Source organism: Theropithecus gelada, chromosome 12 (assembly GCF_003255815.1).
Source record: "Theropithecus gelada isolate Dixy chromosome 12, Tgel_1.0, whole genome shotgun sequence".
NCBI lineage: Eukaryota > Metazoa > Chordata > Mammalia > Primates > Cercopithecidae > Theropithecus > Theropithecus gelada.
The window spans coordinates 77803756-77819491 of record NC_037680.1 but is presented as its reverse complement, the minus strand read 5'-3'; the positions used below and the strand labels follow the sequence as shown (position 1 = coordinate 77819491).

The 15736-nt window shown below is 41.9% G+C and overlaps 1 protein-coding gene across 5 annotated transcripts in view; it reads right to left on the bottom strand.

Annotated features, from left to right (window-relative positions):
- CASP10 (caspase 10) overlaps nucleotides 1-15736 on the bottom strand; it is a 49939-nt gene that overhangs the window by 6096 nt on the left and 28107 nt on the right. For 3 of the 5 annotated variants that reach the window (XM_025405016.1, XM_025405019.1, XM_025405018.1), the window contains 2 exons: nucleotides 14716-15208; nucleotides 2660-6725 (listed from right to left, as the gene is read on the bottom strand). In XM_025405016.1, coding sequence (XP_025260801.1) covers nucleotides 6572-6725; nucleotides 14716-15208 — 647 coding nt within the window. In that variant the 3' untranslated portion in view covers nucleotides 2660-6571. Of the gene's footprint in view, nucleotides 1-2659; nucleotides 6726-14715; nucleotides 15209-15736 lie in introns of those variants that run through there. The other 2 variants (XM_025405015.1, XM_025405017.1) reach the window with 1 other exon arrangement.

Here is a 15736-nt window from a genome sequence, read left to right as displayed (position 1 = left end):
GGAATCTCCATACTGTTTTCCATAATGGTTGAACTAGTTTACAATCCCACCAACAGTGTAAAAGTGTTCCTATTTCTCCACATCCTCTCCAGCACCTGTTGTTTCCTGACTTTTTAATGATCGCCATTCTAACTGGTGTGAGATGGTATCTCATTGTGGTTTTGATTTGCATTTCTCTGATGGCCAGTGATGATGAGCATTTTTTCATGTGTCTGTTGGCTGTATGAATGTCTTCTTTTGAGAAATGTCTGTTCATATCCTTTGCCCACTTTTTGATGGGGTTGTTTTTTTTTTTTTCTTGTAAATTTGAGTTCTTAATCATGCTGCTATAAGGACACATGCACACATATGTTTATTGCGGCACTATTCACAATAGTAAAGACTTGGAATCAACCCAAATGTCCATCAGTGACAGACTGGATTAAGAAAATGTGGCACATATACACCATGGAATACTATGCAGCCATAAAAAGGGATGAGTTTGTGTCCTTTGTAGGGACATGGATGCAGCTGGAAACCATCATTCTCAGCAAACTATCACAAGAAGAGAAAACCAAACACCGCATGTTCTCACTCATAGGTGGGAACTGAACAATGAGATCACTTGGACTCGGGAAGGGGAACATCATACACCAGGGCCTATCAAGGGGAGGGGGGAGCGGGAAGGGATTGCATTGGGAGTTATACCTGATGTAAATGACGAGTTGATGGGTGCTGAGGAGTTGATGGGTGCAGCATGCCAACGTGGAACACGTATACATATGTAACAAACCTGCACATTATGCACATGTACCCTAAAACTTAAAGTATAAAAAAATAAAAATAAAAATAAAAAGAATTGCAAATCCTCCAGGAATGGCTTCGAGGCTTCAGTAAGTCACTTAGCACTCTAAGGGCTGGAGTGCAGGGTCACTGGGGTCCTTTCAAGCTCCCAAATCCATGTCCCCACTTGTGGTGAGTTCCCTCTGCTAGAAGGGTTCAGCAGAGGTGAGGGATGGTGGAGGAGGAGTCTGTTATGGAATGAGAGGTTGGAATAAAGCAAGCTTCAAACAGATTAACCACTGGCACCTGAAGACCTCTAGCTACAGACGCACATCCACACTACATTAAAAAGTCCAAGGTAAAGTTCGTCCCTTTCTGTAGGCAGGCCCCAGAACATGAGCAGTCATTGTGTGGCAGTACTCAAATATGAAGCAGTCGCCCGGAAGAGCCAGGACACACATCTGTGAAGTTTTAAAGATTATCACCAAAAAAAAATTAAAGCACTTAAAAATGAAGGTGGAGAGCTCAGAGGCTCTGAGAACAAATTTACAAACATCTAAGGGTCCAAGAATTCCAGGTTGAGAACAAGTTGACCAGGTCACTCAGAAAGCATCAGATCTGGAAGGTTCTGTGAATCATGTATGGCACAAAAATTACCTGTTTGAGGTAAACTTCTAGTTTAGTTTACCTCCATGGAGATTTGATCATTATTGATTAAGGGTTGCTATTCAGCAACATTCACCATTGTGTTGTACCAGTCAGCGTCTGTTCTGATGGGTCGGTACCGCAGTGTACTGGATGCTTACATGTTTAACACCACCTGGGCATAGGCGGAATAGAATGCATTGCTAGGGGTAAGCCCAGTGATATCCAACCTGCCCACCACCATTGTGAATCCCTGAAGCAGAGGCCAGTAGGTGCTATGGCTCTAATAAAAATAAACACCAGTGGTTAAATAATTGTAACATTTGTAATAACAATTGGTTTTTCATGTCTTTAATTTTGTTTGGCAGTATCCAAACTTCTATGAAAGAAAGAATGAATGAGGCCAGACATGATGGCTCATTCCGTTGGGAGGCCAAAGCGGGCAGATCACTTGAGGTCAGGATTCGAGACCAGCCTGGCCAACATGACAAAACTCTGTTTCTACTAGAAATATGAAAATTAGCCAGGTGTGATGGTGCACACCTGTAATCCCAGCTACTCAGGAGGCTGAGGCAGGAGAATCGCTTGAACCCAGGAGACGAAGGTTGCAGTGAGCCAAGATCGTGCCACCACACTCTAGCCTGGGTGAGAGAGCGAGACTTCGTAAAAAAAATAAATAAATAAATAAAAATGAATAAAAGAGAGGAAGAAGGGGAAAGAGAGAAACATTTAATTACAGCTCTTGTAGGTGAGTACAACTAGGCAAAATATATAGGAACCTCACTCAATCTACCTATTCCCTTCATAAACGTCTTGGCATACAATGACTATCACCACTGTCAAATAGCTGTGATCAAATCACCTGTTATTCCTGAACTCAAAATTCACACAGACATGCACACACAAATACAGACAAGCATAATGTTTCACAAAATCTTGGAGGTAACACTCTACCAACTGTGCACACCTCCCACTGAGGAGGAATGAGCCAAGGATGACTATGTTCTGGTGTCTGGATAGATCGACGACTCACAGCTGTAAATGCCCAGGGACCTCCGAAGTGCTTGCTGGAGGCCTCTAAAAACAACGTTTCCTGATTCTAGAATTTAACCTTACACAAGCACTAAGTTCTAGCAAAACAGAAATAGGAAATACACCAGAGGCTCAAAACTTAAACATCAAACCCCAAATGTTCCTGATGAAGGAGGTTTCACTAACGTCCGTGTGAAGAGACCGCCAAATAGGCTTTGTGTGAGCAATAAAGCTTTTTAATCACCTGGGTGCAGGCGGGCTGAGTCCGAAGAGAGAGTCAGCAAAAGGAGATAGCGGTGGGGCCATTTTATAGGATTTGGGTAGGTAGTGGAAGATTACAGTCAAAGGGGGTTGTTCTCTGGCTGGCAGGGGTGGGGGTCAGAAGGTGCTCAACGGGCGAGTTTTTGAGCCAGGAAGAACCAGGAGAAGGAATTTCACAAGGTAATCTCATCAGTTAAGGCAGGAACAGGCCATTTTCACTTCTTTTGTGATTCTTCAGTTACTTCAGGCCACCTGGATGTATACGTGCAGGTCACAAGGGATATGATGGCTTAACTTGGGCTCAGGGGCCTGACAGGAAGTTTTATCAACAGCTTTTTGTTAACTGAACTCACAGCCAAGAGCTGGCCACCTTCTGCTGTGGACATCACGAGCCAGTGAGGGAAGAATTAGGTCTTACTCAGAGTATGTCAGGGGTACTGCTAGAGCTGAGTTGCTGCTAATAAAGTCAGCTGGAATTATGCACAAAGGAACTTAAGTCCTGCTATTTCTGTTGCAGTTACAACTGGAAGACTACCACCTAAAGGCCTTTATATGCACCTCAGCACAGTTAGATTTAAATAGATGCACACATACACATTCTTTTTCGTCTTCTCAACAGCTAATGTTTTTCTCTACTTTACAGACAAGGCTGAAAAAAGCTAGCTTGATTTAGTTAGTGTCTCTGAGCAAAGGAATCACAGGACAATATGGAAATGCAGGGCTTTGATCTCCAGATCCTTTGCTCTTTCCTCAGTACCTCACCATCCTTCGCTTGCCTTCACATGTCAGTTCTGCCAAATGGACAAAGACTGTGACCACTAGCTTTTAGCCCTGACTGTTATGAACACGGTTTTGGGAGATCATCCTGACACATGTGTAAGAATTAAAGAAAGAGGAAAGAAACATGAAAGGTGGCTTGACAGTCAAGGACAGGTTTATTTTAGAGAAAGCAAATTTGAAAGGGGCTTCTGGCAGAGTTAGGTCAGAGCCCACTCACTTACAGACTAAGAGTTTTTAAGGATTTAGGGTGGGAGAGTTTATCAGAGGCTTGGATTGTTTTTGTATCTCTTTGTTGTGCTTATCTAGGAGGAAGAGTATGTCCGTTCCCATACAATCTTACTGCAGCTGTAGGTATACCCTGCCCCCCTCCAGTCTGCTTTTAGCTTCCCTATCTTAGTGTACCTGAAGGAAAAGGAACGTGCTTATTAAGGCCCATTGTTTTACTGGAACCTATTGTATGAGGGCAAAGTTTGGCAGTTACCCAAGAGACTTCCCCCACCCCCTAACCTCCCTCTGTGCCAGAGCTGTCTTATCTGTATTTTACTCTCTTCTCTTTCTGGCTGCTTGCTGTTAGAAGGGAAGTGATTTCCTTGAAATGCATGAGGCTAGAAAGGGAACTGGAACTTCAAGTGGCGGTGTTTGTCTGAGATGAGATGACGGTGCTCCTGCCCTGTCAATATGGATTAGACATTCCCTCTGTCAAGCTACATTCAAATCCACGTGACAATCAGAGACATCAGAACAGTGTTCTTGTGAATATTCTTATAACAAATGTACTGTACATGAATTTGACTTTCACATAAATAATTATAAATGCAGGCACCACTGAGAATTGTTTTTCTTCATTCCTTGACATTTTTTTATGAGCATTCACATATCAAATGAAACACTCCTAATGCCCTTCCACGCCCCAAGCCATTCCAGTTCACCTGGCTGAAGGAAAGTCCAGTAAATGAGGTCTGCCAGCAGGTTGTTCACATCCCCAGGACTTAGCTGCCTCGTCTATAAACAAAGGCGTTAACCACAGGACTTTGGATCTCCCTATGAGGGCTCACCTTCAAGGGTTCAAAATACAGTTCCAGGAATTAACAAAGAAAACTTCCTCTAGAAATTGAAAAAAAAAAAACTCAAGTACATAAAAATATTCAAAATCTTAATGAAGAAAGCATCAAGGCGTCCTTACAGAGCCACTCCCTTCAGGCAAGCCAGACATCCCCTCTGCCAAGAAGAGCCCAGTGATCCTGAGAACAGCTTCAGTCTCTGACACAGCGTCTCTCCTCATCCCTCAGGCCAGAGGAGGAAAGTGTAGTAGTAGTGACAAGGTAGGGACTGTCCACTGCAGTCTACACTGCAGTTGCCAACCCTGAGGACATCCGGCCAACAGAAAGATGCTGGCCTGTAGATTGAGTCCTGATTCAAGCTTTGCCTGAAGCCAGTGTTATCCACTCCTGGGTTTCCATGTGAAAGAGGCAATAAATTCCCTTCTTTGCTTCAGTCAATTTGAATTGGGTGTTCTGTCAATGGCACCTGAAACCCCAATATTGATTTTTTTTTTTTTTAAACAAGGTCTCGCCCTGTTGCTCAAGCTGGAGTGCAGTTGTGTGATCTTGGCTCACCGCAGCCTCTGCCTCCCAGATTCAAGAGATTCTCTTGCCTCAGCCTCCCAAGTAGCTGGGATTACAGGTGCCCGCCACCACGCCTGGCTAATTTTTGTGTTTTTAGTAGTGAAGAGGTTTCACCGTATTGGCCAGGCTGGTATTGAACTCCTGACCTCAAGTGATCTGCCTGCCTCAGCCTCCCAAAGTACTGGGATTACAGGCATGAGCCACCGCACCCAGTCCAACATGGAATATGACATCAGGTTATAAAGTTTCTGCTTGCAGAGCAGCTGAGTGTAAATGAGCCATCATCTTCCTACAGGGAAACCTGTATCTAACCAAATAAAAACTTCCTATGTGAGCACCTTCCTTACACAAAAGCAGGAAATGGGCCTGGCATAGACCAAATGTTCACCTCACTAGATATGCAGAAGAGAAGTCTTAGGAAGGGGGAGAGTAGAGAGAGGGTGGCTGGACTGTAACCTCATTGTCCAATGTTCAAGGCCATGCAGAGGGGACACAGAATTATAACTAAGGGGTAGTTATCTAGAGAGGCAATCTAAGCTCAGTCTAGCCTAAGAACGTGGTTCTTTGAACACCAGGGAATCTTAAAATGTCCCTGGTCCCCAGGTCAGACACAGTATTTCACACGTATAGTCCCAGAACTTTGAGAAGCTGAGGTGGGAGGATCACTTGAGCCCAGGAGTTTGAGACCAGCTTGGACAACATAGTGAAACCCCATCTCTACATTAAAATACAAAAGTTAGCTGTGCATGGACACACACCTGTAGTCTCAGCTACTTGGGAGGCTGAGGTGGGAGGATCGCTTGAACCTGGGAGGTCAAGGCTGCAGTGAACAGTGATCCCACCACTGCACTCCAGCCCAGGTGACGGAGCGACTCTGTCTCAAAAAAAAAAAAGTACCTGCACAAACCAAGGTCAATTACTCTCTCTTCAGGGTACACATCCAAAACCAAGGCTACAGTCCAAGTCTTCAATAAGGAAAGTTTTCTGGCCAGGCGTGGTGGCTCGTGCCTATAATCCCAGTATTTTGCGGACAGAGGTGGGAGGATCACTTGAGTCCAGGAGTTTGAGACCAGCCTGTGCAACAAAGTGAGATCCCTCCGTCTCTACAAAAAATAAAGAATAAAAAATATCCAGGCATGGTGGTACACACCTGTGGTCCCAGCTACTTGGGAAGCTGAGGTGGGAGGATAGCTTGAGCCCGGGAGGTCGAGACTACAGAGAGCCGAGATTGCCCCCCTGCACTCCAGTCTGGGTGACAGAATGAGACTGTCTCCAAAAAAAAGAGTGTTTTCTAACATTTAGACTTGTCAAAAGAAAAAGAAAATCGGAATTGACTGTGTCAGAAAATAGGGTGTTTCCTGTTTCTAGAATGCCAAGTGGAGACCACTGATTCCTGTGCTGGGCAGGAGGCTGGAGGATACAGACAATGATTCATTTGAAGTCTAAGAACCAACAAAAACTCTCTGCTATAATGAAAGTGCATCCAGGGGCACAGGGAATACTAGTTTTTTCCTTAGTGTGAAAGCAGGCTGGGGCATCTGTTTCTTTGTTCCCTGTTTGTCCACTCGTCGACTCACATCATCGTTGACAGCAGTGAGGATGGATAAGATGTCTTCCTCTCTGCAACAAAGAAGAAAACAATTTTTTTTAACAGAGTCTCACTCTGTCACCCAGGCTGGAGTGCAGTGGAACAATCTCAGCTCACTGCAGCCTCCACTTGAATTCAAGTGATTCTCATGCCTCAGCCTCCCAGGTAGCTGGGATTACAGGTGCCTGCCACCACACTCGGCTAATTAGTAAAGACAGGGTTTCACCATATTGCTTGCCCTGGCTGGTCTCAAACCCCTGACCTCAGGTGATCCGCCCACCTCAGCCTCCCAAAGTGTTGGGATTACAGGCATGAGCCACTGTGCCTGGCCCAGAGAAGAAACTTTTTTCAATCAGGAGGTAGAAACCACACACCAGGTCTTAGAAAAGACACCAGGTACCATGTACCAGGTCTTAGATCAACAAATATGCAGCAGATGCCACAGATACCAACAATGCCCTCTCTATCTGTAGCCTTGGGAGAGATACAAAGATAAACATGACACAATTCCTAAAGTTAAACACTTAGAATGCAGATATAAAACATTTACCAAGGATGGCATATACACAATATTCATAACACAAGGCAGAATGTGGTCGACACCAAATGAAAGGTCAAGGTTCTGCTGCAAGTTCAGAGGAGAATGCACTCCTAGTTGGGAGGGAGAGAAAAGGCTTCATGCAGGTGGTAGCATTTGAGCCTGCACTTGCAGGACATATAGCATTTAGCAGAACGTTCTCAGGGCGGGCAATACATATCACTGGAAGCAAGCACAGGTTCTGAAAACAGATTCAGTTTTAAATTGTGGCTCCATCACTCATTCATTGTGTGCTCTTAGGCTGGTTACTCACTGCTGCATACCTCGGTTTTCCCAGCTCTAAAAGAGGAACCATAACAGTCCCCATCTTAGGGGTTGCTGAGAGCATCAAAGGATGTATATTGGGTCAAGCACTTAGAACACTGGCTACACTGTTCTGCTGATCATCATTTTTAGTATTAGTATGACTACCCTCATCCCCTCATCCTTATCCTCACTATTTTTCAGGGAAGGGATACAGGCCCCTACCTGCTCTCAATCCCTGCATCTTGCTTTGCACCTGCTCTCTATTCCCAAATCTTCCTGTGTCTGTTTTCTTCTTACCACTTAGTCTCACCTGAAATACTACCTGCACCAAGAAGCTATCATTATCCTGTTTTAATTTGTTCATGGCAGGGATCACTTCCTGAAATTGTCTCTTTTTGTTAGAGACAGGATCTTGCTCTGTTGCCCAGGCTAGACTGCAGTAATGCAATTGTAGCTCACTACAGCCTCAAACTTCTGGGCTTAAGCAATCCTCCTACTTCAGACTCCCTAATAGCTAGGACTACAGGTGCATGCCACCACACCTCGCTAATTTTTTTCTTATTAATTTAAATATTATTTATATTAATATTAAATAATAATTGAATAAAACTATTAAATAAATATTAAACAATTAAAATATTACTAATTTAAATATTAAACACTGAAAACTATAAAACATTGATGAAAGAAAGTGAAGAGAACACAAATAAATGGAAAGATATCTCATGTTCATGGGTTGGAAGAATTAATCTTGTTAAAATGACCATACTACCCAAGGTGACCTACAGATTTAATGCAGTCTCTATCAAAATACCAGTGACAAGCCAAGTGCAGTGGCAAATGCCTGTAGTCCTAGCTACTCGGGAGTCTGAGGTGGGAGGATTGCTTGAGCCCAGGAGTTCAAGTCTAGCCTGGACAACATAGCAAGACCCTATCTCTACAACAAGACAAAACAAAAACAAACAAAAAAAATTACATTCTTCACATAAACAGGAAAAAAAATCCTAAAATGTATATGGAACCACAAAAGACCCCAAATAGTGAAAACAATGCTGAGCAAAAAGAACAAAGCTAGAGGCACCACACCACCTGACTTCAAAACATACTACAAATCTAGAGTTACCAAAACAGCATGGCACTGGCACAAAAACAGACACATAGATCAATGGAACAGAATATAGAGCCCATAAATAAATTCACACACCTACAGCCAACTGATTTATGACAAAGGTGCCCAGAACATACAATAGGTAAAAGAAAATCTCTTCAAAAAACAATGCTGGGAAAATTGGATATCCACATGCGGAAAAAGTAAGACTGACCACTTATCTCTCACCACATACAAAAACCAACTCAAAATGTATGAGACTTAAATGTAAAACCTGAAACTATGAAGCTACTGCAAGAAAACATGGGGCAAACATATCACGACATTGGGTTGGGCAAGGATTTTTAAAATAAGACCTCAAAAGCACAGACAAAAAAGCAAAATCAGACAAATGAGATTACATCAAATTAAAACCCTTTTGCACAGAAAAAAAAAACAGAATGAAGAGACAATCTACAAATGGGAAAAAATATTTGCAAACTATACATCTCACAAGGGGTTAATATCTAGAATACATAAGGAACTTAAACAACTCAACAGCAAAAAAAACAAATAACCCCATTTAAAAATGGGCAAAAGACTTTAACAGACATTTCTCAAAAGAAGACATGCAAATGGTCGACAGGTATAAGAAAAAAGTAAATAGTTTAAGCCAAAATAAATGATTTCGACTCATTAGATTATGATAGAACATACTTACCAAATGCCCTCTATTTACATAAATATCATACGAGCATTTATCATATCACTTCCGGGGGGATTAATCTATCAATCCCACCTAATATCATCCCTCCTATGCCTAGAAGGAATAATATTATCATTATTCATCATAAATACCCTTATCGTTTTAAATATACACTTCATCCTAGCAAATATCATACCCATTATTCTACCAGTATTTGCTGCCTGTGAAGCCACGGTAGGCCTTGCTTCACTAGTTTCAATTTCCAACACATATGGTTTAGGCTATGTACATAACCTAAATTTACTTCAATGCTAAAAATAATTATTCCTAGAATTATACTACTACCAATAACATGACTCTCTAAAAATTATATAATCTGAATCAATATGGCTACCCACAGCCTAATCATCAGCTTCATCGCCCTATTATTCTTTAACCAATTCAACGATAATCTATTCAACTTCTCATTAACTTTCTCCTCTGATCCACTAATATCACCCCTTCTAATGTTAACAGCCTGACTACTACCTCTTATAACTATAGCAAGCCAGTACCACCTCTCCAGTGAATCACCCCTATGGAAAAAACTGTATTTCCATATTGAGTTCCCTACAAATTTTTCTAATCATAGCATTTACAGCCACAGAACTAATTGTATTTTATATTCTCTTTGAAGCTACACTTATCCCTACCTTAATTATTACCACCCGATGGGGTAACCAACCAAAACACCTCAATGCAGGTACATATTTCTTATTTTACACACTAGTGGGATCCCTCCGCCTACTTATGTTACTTACTTATGCCCAAAATATCCCAGGCTCACTGAGCATGATAATAATAACATTTAGTACTCAAGAACTACCAATCTCTAGATCCAACAATCTCATATGATTGGCATGAATAATGGCCTTCATAGTAAAAACACCCCTATACCAACTTCGCCTATGACTTCCCAAAACCCATGTATAAGCCCCTATTGCCGGCTCAACAGTACTTGCAGCAGCGCTCCTAAAATTGGGCGGCTATGGCATAATGCGACTTGCCCTCATCCTCAGCCCTCTGACAGAACATATAGCCTATCCTTTCCTGATATTATCCTTATGAGGCATAACTGTGACAAGCTCTATCTGTCTACGACAAACTGATCTAAAGTCAGTCACTTATTGCATATTCCTCCGTAAGCCACATGGCACTTGTTGTTGTAGCTATCCTCATTCAAACCCCCTGAAGTGTTACCGGTGCAATTATCCTCATAATTACCCATGGACTTACTTCGTCCCTACTATTCTGCCTAGCAAATTCAAACTACAAGCGAATCCACTGCTGAATCATATTACTCTCTCGAAGACGTCAAACATTACTTCCACGAATAACCTTTTGATGACTCACAGCAAATCTCACCAACCTTGCCCTACCTGCCACTATTAATCTAGAAGGAGAACTCCTTGTAACAATGGCTTCATTCTCCTGATCAAACATTACTGTCATGCTCATAGGACTTAGTATATTAATCACAGCCCTTTATTCCCTCTATATACTTGTCACAACACAACGAGGAACACTAACATACTATATTAACAGCATTAAACCTTCCTTTACACTAGAAAACATACTAATATTTACACACCTTTCACCAATTCTCCTACTATCTCTAAATCCTAAAATTATGATAGGACTTACACCTTGTAAATATAGTTTAATCAAAACGTTAGATTTTGGGTCTAATAACAGAAGTCCGCAACTTCTTATTTACCGAGAAAGTGTGCAAGAACTGCTAACTCATGCCCCCATGCCTAACAACATGGCGTTCTCAACGTTTAGAGGATGAGAGTTATCCATTGATCTTAGGAACCAAAAATATTGGTGCAACTCCAAATAAAAGTAATAATCATGTATTTTTCCATTACTATAATAACCTAATCTCCTTAACCTTACCAATTATTATTACCTTTATCAACCCTCGCAAAAAGAACTCATATCTATACTAAGTAAAAACAGCTATCACATGCACTTTCACCATTAGCCTCATTCCCACAACATTCCTGTGTACAGACCTAGAAGCCATCATCTCAAACTGATATTGAACAACAATCCAAACCCTAAAAGTCTCATTAAGTTTCAAACTAGACTACTTCTCCATAATGTTTATTCTAGTAGCACTATTAATCACTTGATCTATTATGGAATTCTCAATATGATACATAAAGTCAGATCTGAACATTTATCAGTTTTTCAAATACCTACTTATTTCCTCACCACAATATTAATTCTAGCTACCGCCAACAACCTTTTCCAACTTTTTATCAGATGAGAGGGCATAGGAATTATATCTTTTCTACTAATTGGCTGATGACATGGCCAAGCAGATGCTAACACAGCAGCGTCCAAGCAATTCTATACAATCGCATTGGTGACATTGGCTTTAATTTTAGCTATAGCATGATTCCTCTCATCCTCCAATACATGAGAGCCTCAACAAATACTTATCCTTAACCCTACCCCCAACCTTCTTCCATTAATTGGTTTTCTCTTAGTAGCAGCAGGAAAATCAGCCCAACTTGGCCTCCACCCCTGACTTCCTTCCGCTGTGGAAGGCTCAACCCCAGTCTCAGTCCTGCCTGACTCTAGCACTATAGTTGTGGTGGGAGTTTTCCTACTTATCCGCTTCCACCCCTCAACATCACTAATCATCACGGAAATGCAAATCAAAACCACAACGACAGCTGGGCGCGGTGGCTCAGGCCTGTAATACCAGCACTTTGGGAGGCTGAGGTGGGTGGATTACTTGAGATCAGGAGTTCCAGATCAGCCTGGCCAACGTGGTAAAACCCTGTCTCTACTAAAAATACAAAAATTAGCCAGGTGTGGTGGCACATGCCTGTAATCCCAGCTACTCGGAAGACTGAGGCAGAAGAACTGCTTGAACCTGGGAAGCAGAGGCTGCAGTGAGCTGAGATTGCACCACTGCACTCCAGCCTGACAGAGCGAGATGTTGTCTAAAAAACAAACAAAACAAAAAACCCATAGTGAGATGCCACTTCACTCAAGTTAGAATGGCTATTATCAAAGAAACAAAAGTAAACACATGTTGGCGAGGATCTGGAGAAAAGGGAACACTTATGCACTGTTGGTGGTATTTAAATTAGTACAGTCATTATGGAAAATAGTATGCCAGTTCCTCATAAAATTACAAATAAAAAATACTATATGATCCAGCAATCCCCATACTAAGTATACAGACAAAGAAAATGCAATCAATATGTCAAAGAGATATCTGCACTCCCTATTTACTGCAGCATTATTTACAATAGCCAAGATATGGAATCAACCTAAGTGTCCAAAAATGGATATATGGATAAAGAAAATGTGATATTTATAAGCGACAGAATACCATTCAGCCATAAAAAAGAAGAAAATTCTGACATGTCTGACAACATGAATGAGCCCAGAGAACATCATGTTAAATGAAATAAGCAAGACTCACAAAAAAATCTGCATGTTCTCACTCATGTGGAATCTTTGCTTAAAAAGTTGATATCGTAGAAGCAGTGAGTGAAACAGCAATTATGGAGATGAGAGGGAAGGAGGGAAGGGAAGATGAGGAGAGGTTAGTCAGTGGGTACAAAGTTACAATTAGATAGGAGGAATAATCTCTAGTGTTCTATTGCACAGTGGGGTGACTATGGTTAACAGTAAGGCATTCTGAGTTGGGCACTGTGGCTTGAGCCTACAATCCTAGCTACTTATAAGGCTAAGGCAGGAGGATTGCTTGAGCTCAGAAGTTCAAGACCAGCCTGGGCAACATGGTGAGATCCCATATTTAAATCAATTGATCAATCAGTAAGGTGTTGTATATTACAAAATAGCTAGAAGAGAGGCTTTTAGAGGTTCTCACCACAAAGAAATGATAAATGCATGAGGCGATGGATACACTACCCTGATTTGATCATTATACAACACATACATGTATTGAAATATCAAATTATAACCCTGAAATATGTAGTTATGAAGTATTAATTAAAAATAACAAAGAAATTTCTGGAGTACCAAAAAAAAACCAGACATTACTTAATTATGCATGTATACTGTCTCCTTTTAATATTGTTGAATTTTTAAAATAATAATAATTTAAATATTCACATATTTTTATTATCTGTCCTTCCTTTACTGGACTTTTAGCTCCCTGGAGAGCAGATTTTGTCTCTCTTGTACACAGCTGCACCTCCAGCCCCCAGTTCAGTACCCAGTACAGTAAGCACATAGTATGACCTCAATAAATATTGCCTTGTTACTGAAGCCATAGACATTAGCCTCTGATGTCTGTGATGAGGATGGAGGGGCTGGTAAAGAAGAGAGAAAAGCAAAGTTGACTCAAGACTCCAATCCTGAATTCCCAGAAGAGCACTACGGCCATTCCTTCAAATGGAAATTCAGGAGCTCCTGGAGAAGTCTGGGAAGATGAGCTCAGAAACATGTATGCTGAATGTGAGGTCCAAGGGCTAAACAGAGGTAGGATATCTAGCGGGCTGTTAATGAGATGGGCTCAAGCAAGTCATTCATTGGCCCAGCAAATGTTTAACAAGCTCACAATATATCAGGTCAGGGGCTGAGGATATAAAGTTAAATGAAACAGGGTCTCTGCCCCCCAGGAATTCAGAGATGAGTGGGCCAGAGATGGCAACTTTGGAGACGTTTTCATGGAGATGCCCATGGCCTCTAGATATAGCTAAAGCTGCCAAGAGGAGAGCATGTGGCAAAGACAGAAGGCAAGCTGTCAGAGCAGTGGCAAATAGAATGCCAAAGATAGCACATAAGTGCTCAGGAAATAGGAGTGAGTGATAAATAAACAAAGGAACAAATAAAAGGCCCCCATGCTTTTGTTCACAGTACTCCCTCTGCCCAGCATATCTTTCACCTGATTCTTTACCTAACATCTATTTGTCATTTCTAGAAGCCTCCTCTGATCCTTCAAATCTGGGCAAGGTAGTCATTCTGCATGTTCCCATAACACCTATACTTCACAATGTGCACTTACCAGCTGGGGATGCCCTTCCCCGTCTGTTTGTCTATCCCTCTAGCTTGTAAGCAACCTGAGGGCAATGACCCTGTCTTTTTTTTTAACTTTATCTTCCTTTCCAGGTCCAGGCTGGTACTCAATACAAGGTTGCTAGATGGATGGATGGATGGATGGATGGATGATGGATGGATGGATAGATGGATAGATGGATAAATAGATAAACAGAAAGGTAGGCAGATGGATGAACAGGTACATGGACAGAACAATTTAGAACTCTCACCCTTACCAAAGGTGTTGAATGAGAGTAAAATAAAAAATAAATAAAACTAATTAATTAAAAATGAAAGAAAAAAAAGAACTCTCACCTTGGGACCAAGACCTTCAGATGATTACACAGAGACTGAATATACCAGCTGCCTTCCTCCACATGCCGAAAGGATACATAGCCTGGGACAGTGGCCAGACCAAGTAGGAAGTCAGCCTCGACGGGAATACTGTCCTGCAGGGAAGTGGGTGCCTGCTCAGGGTTCAGAGCATCTGCTTCGATGGATTTGGAAAGCTGTATCTTTTCACCTTGGCAGGCCTGGATGAAAAAGAGTTTAGGTTTTTCAGCCAGTCCAGGGCACTGCAGGGCTGTGAAGTGAGACATGATTTCCCGAATGGGAATGAGGGCCTCATCCGAAGAGTAGACAGCTCCATCTTCCCCATGGGTCAGAATACAGAACACGAAGCAGTCCCCGTCGGCATGGGCTGGATTGCACTTCTCCTTCTGCAGGACCTCCTCCATTTCCCCTTTCGTCACATCATTGTATGTATGCACTGTGAACCCAAGCCACTGGAACACACCCTTCAGGATCTCTGTTTAAAAAAGAAAAAAAAAAAGAAGAGAGAGAGAGAGAGAGAGAAAGGGGAAATAATAAAATGATGCAAAACAAAATGAAGAACTTAAACAAGGCCAGGTGCAGTGGCTTACACCTGTAATCTCAGCACTTTGGAAGGCCGAGGCAGGTGGATCACTTGAGGTCAGGAGTTTGAGACCAGTCTGGCCAACACAGCAAAACACCATCTCTACTAAAAATACAAAAATTAGCCAGGTGTGGTGGCTCACACCTGTAATCCCTGCTACTCGGGAGGCTAAGGCATGAGAATGGCTTGAGCCTGGGAGGCAGTGGTTGCAGTGAGCTGCAACTACACCACTGCACTCCAGCCTGGGCAACAGAGCAAGACTATGTCTCAAAAAAAATGAAATGAAATGATGCTAATAGTTACAAAAATTGCACAGCAAATAGCCTAAAGCTTTGGATTATTTTTATTTTCATAACCATAAAATCTTACAATGAATCTCCTATCATGTAATACCCAGTGTTGCCACAACAGTCCTGAGAA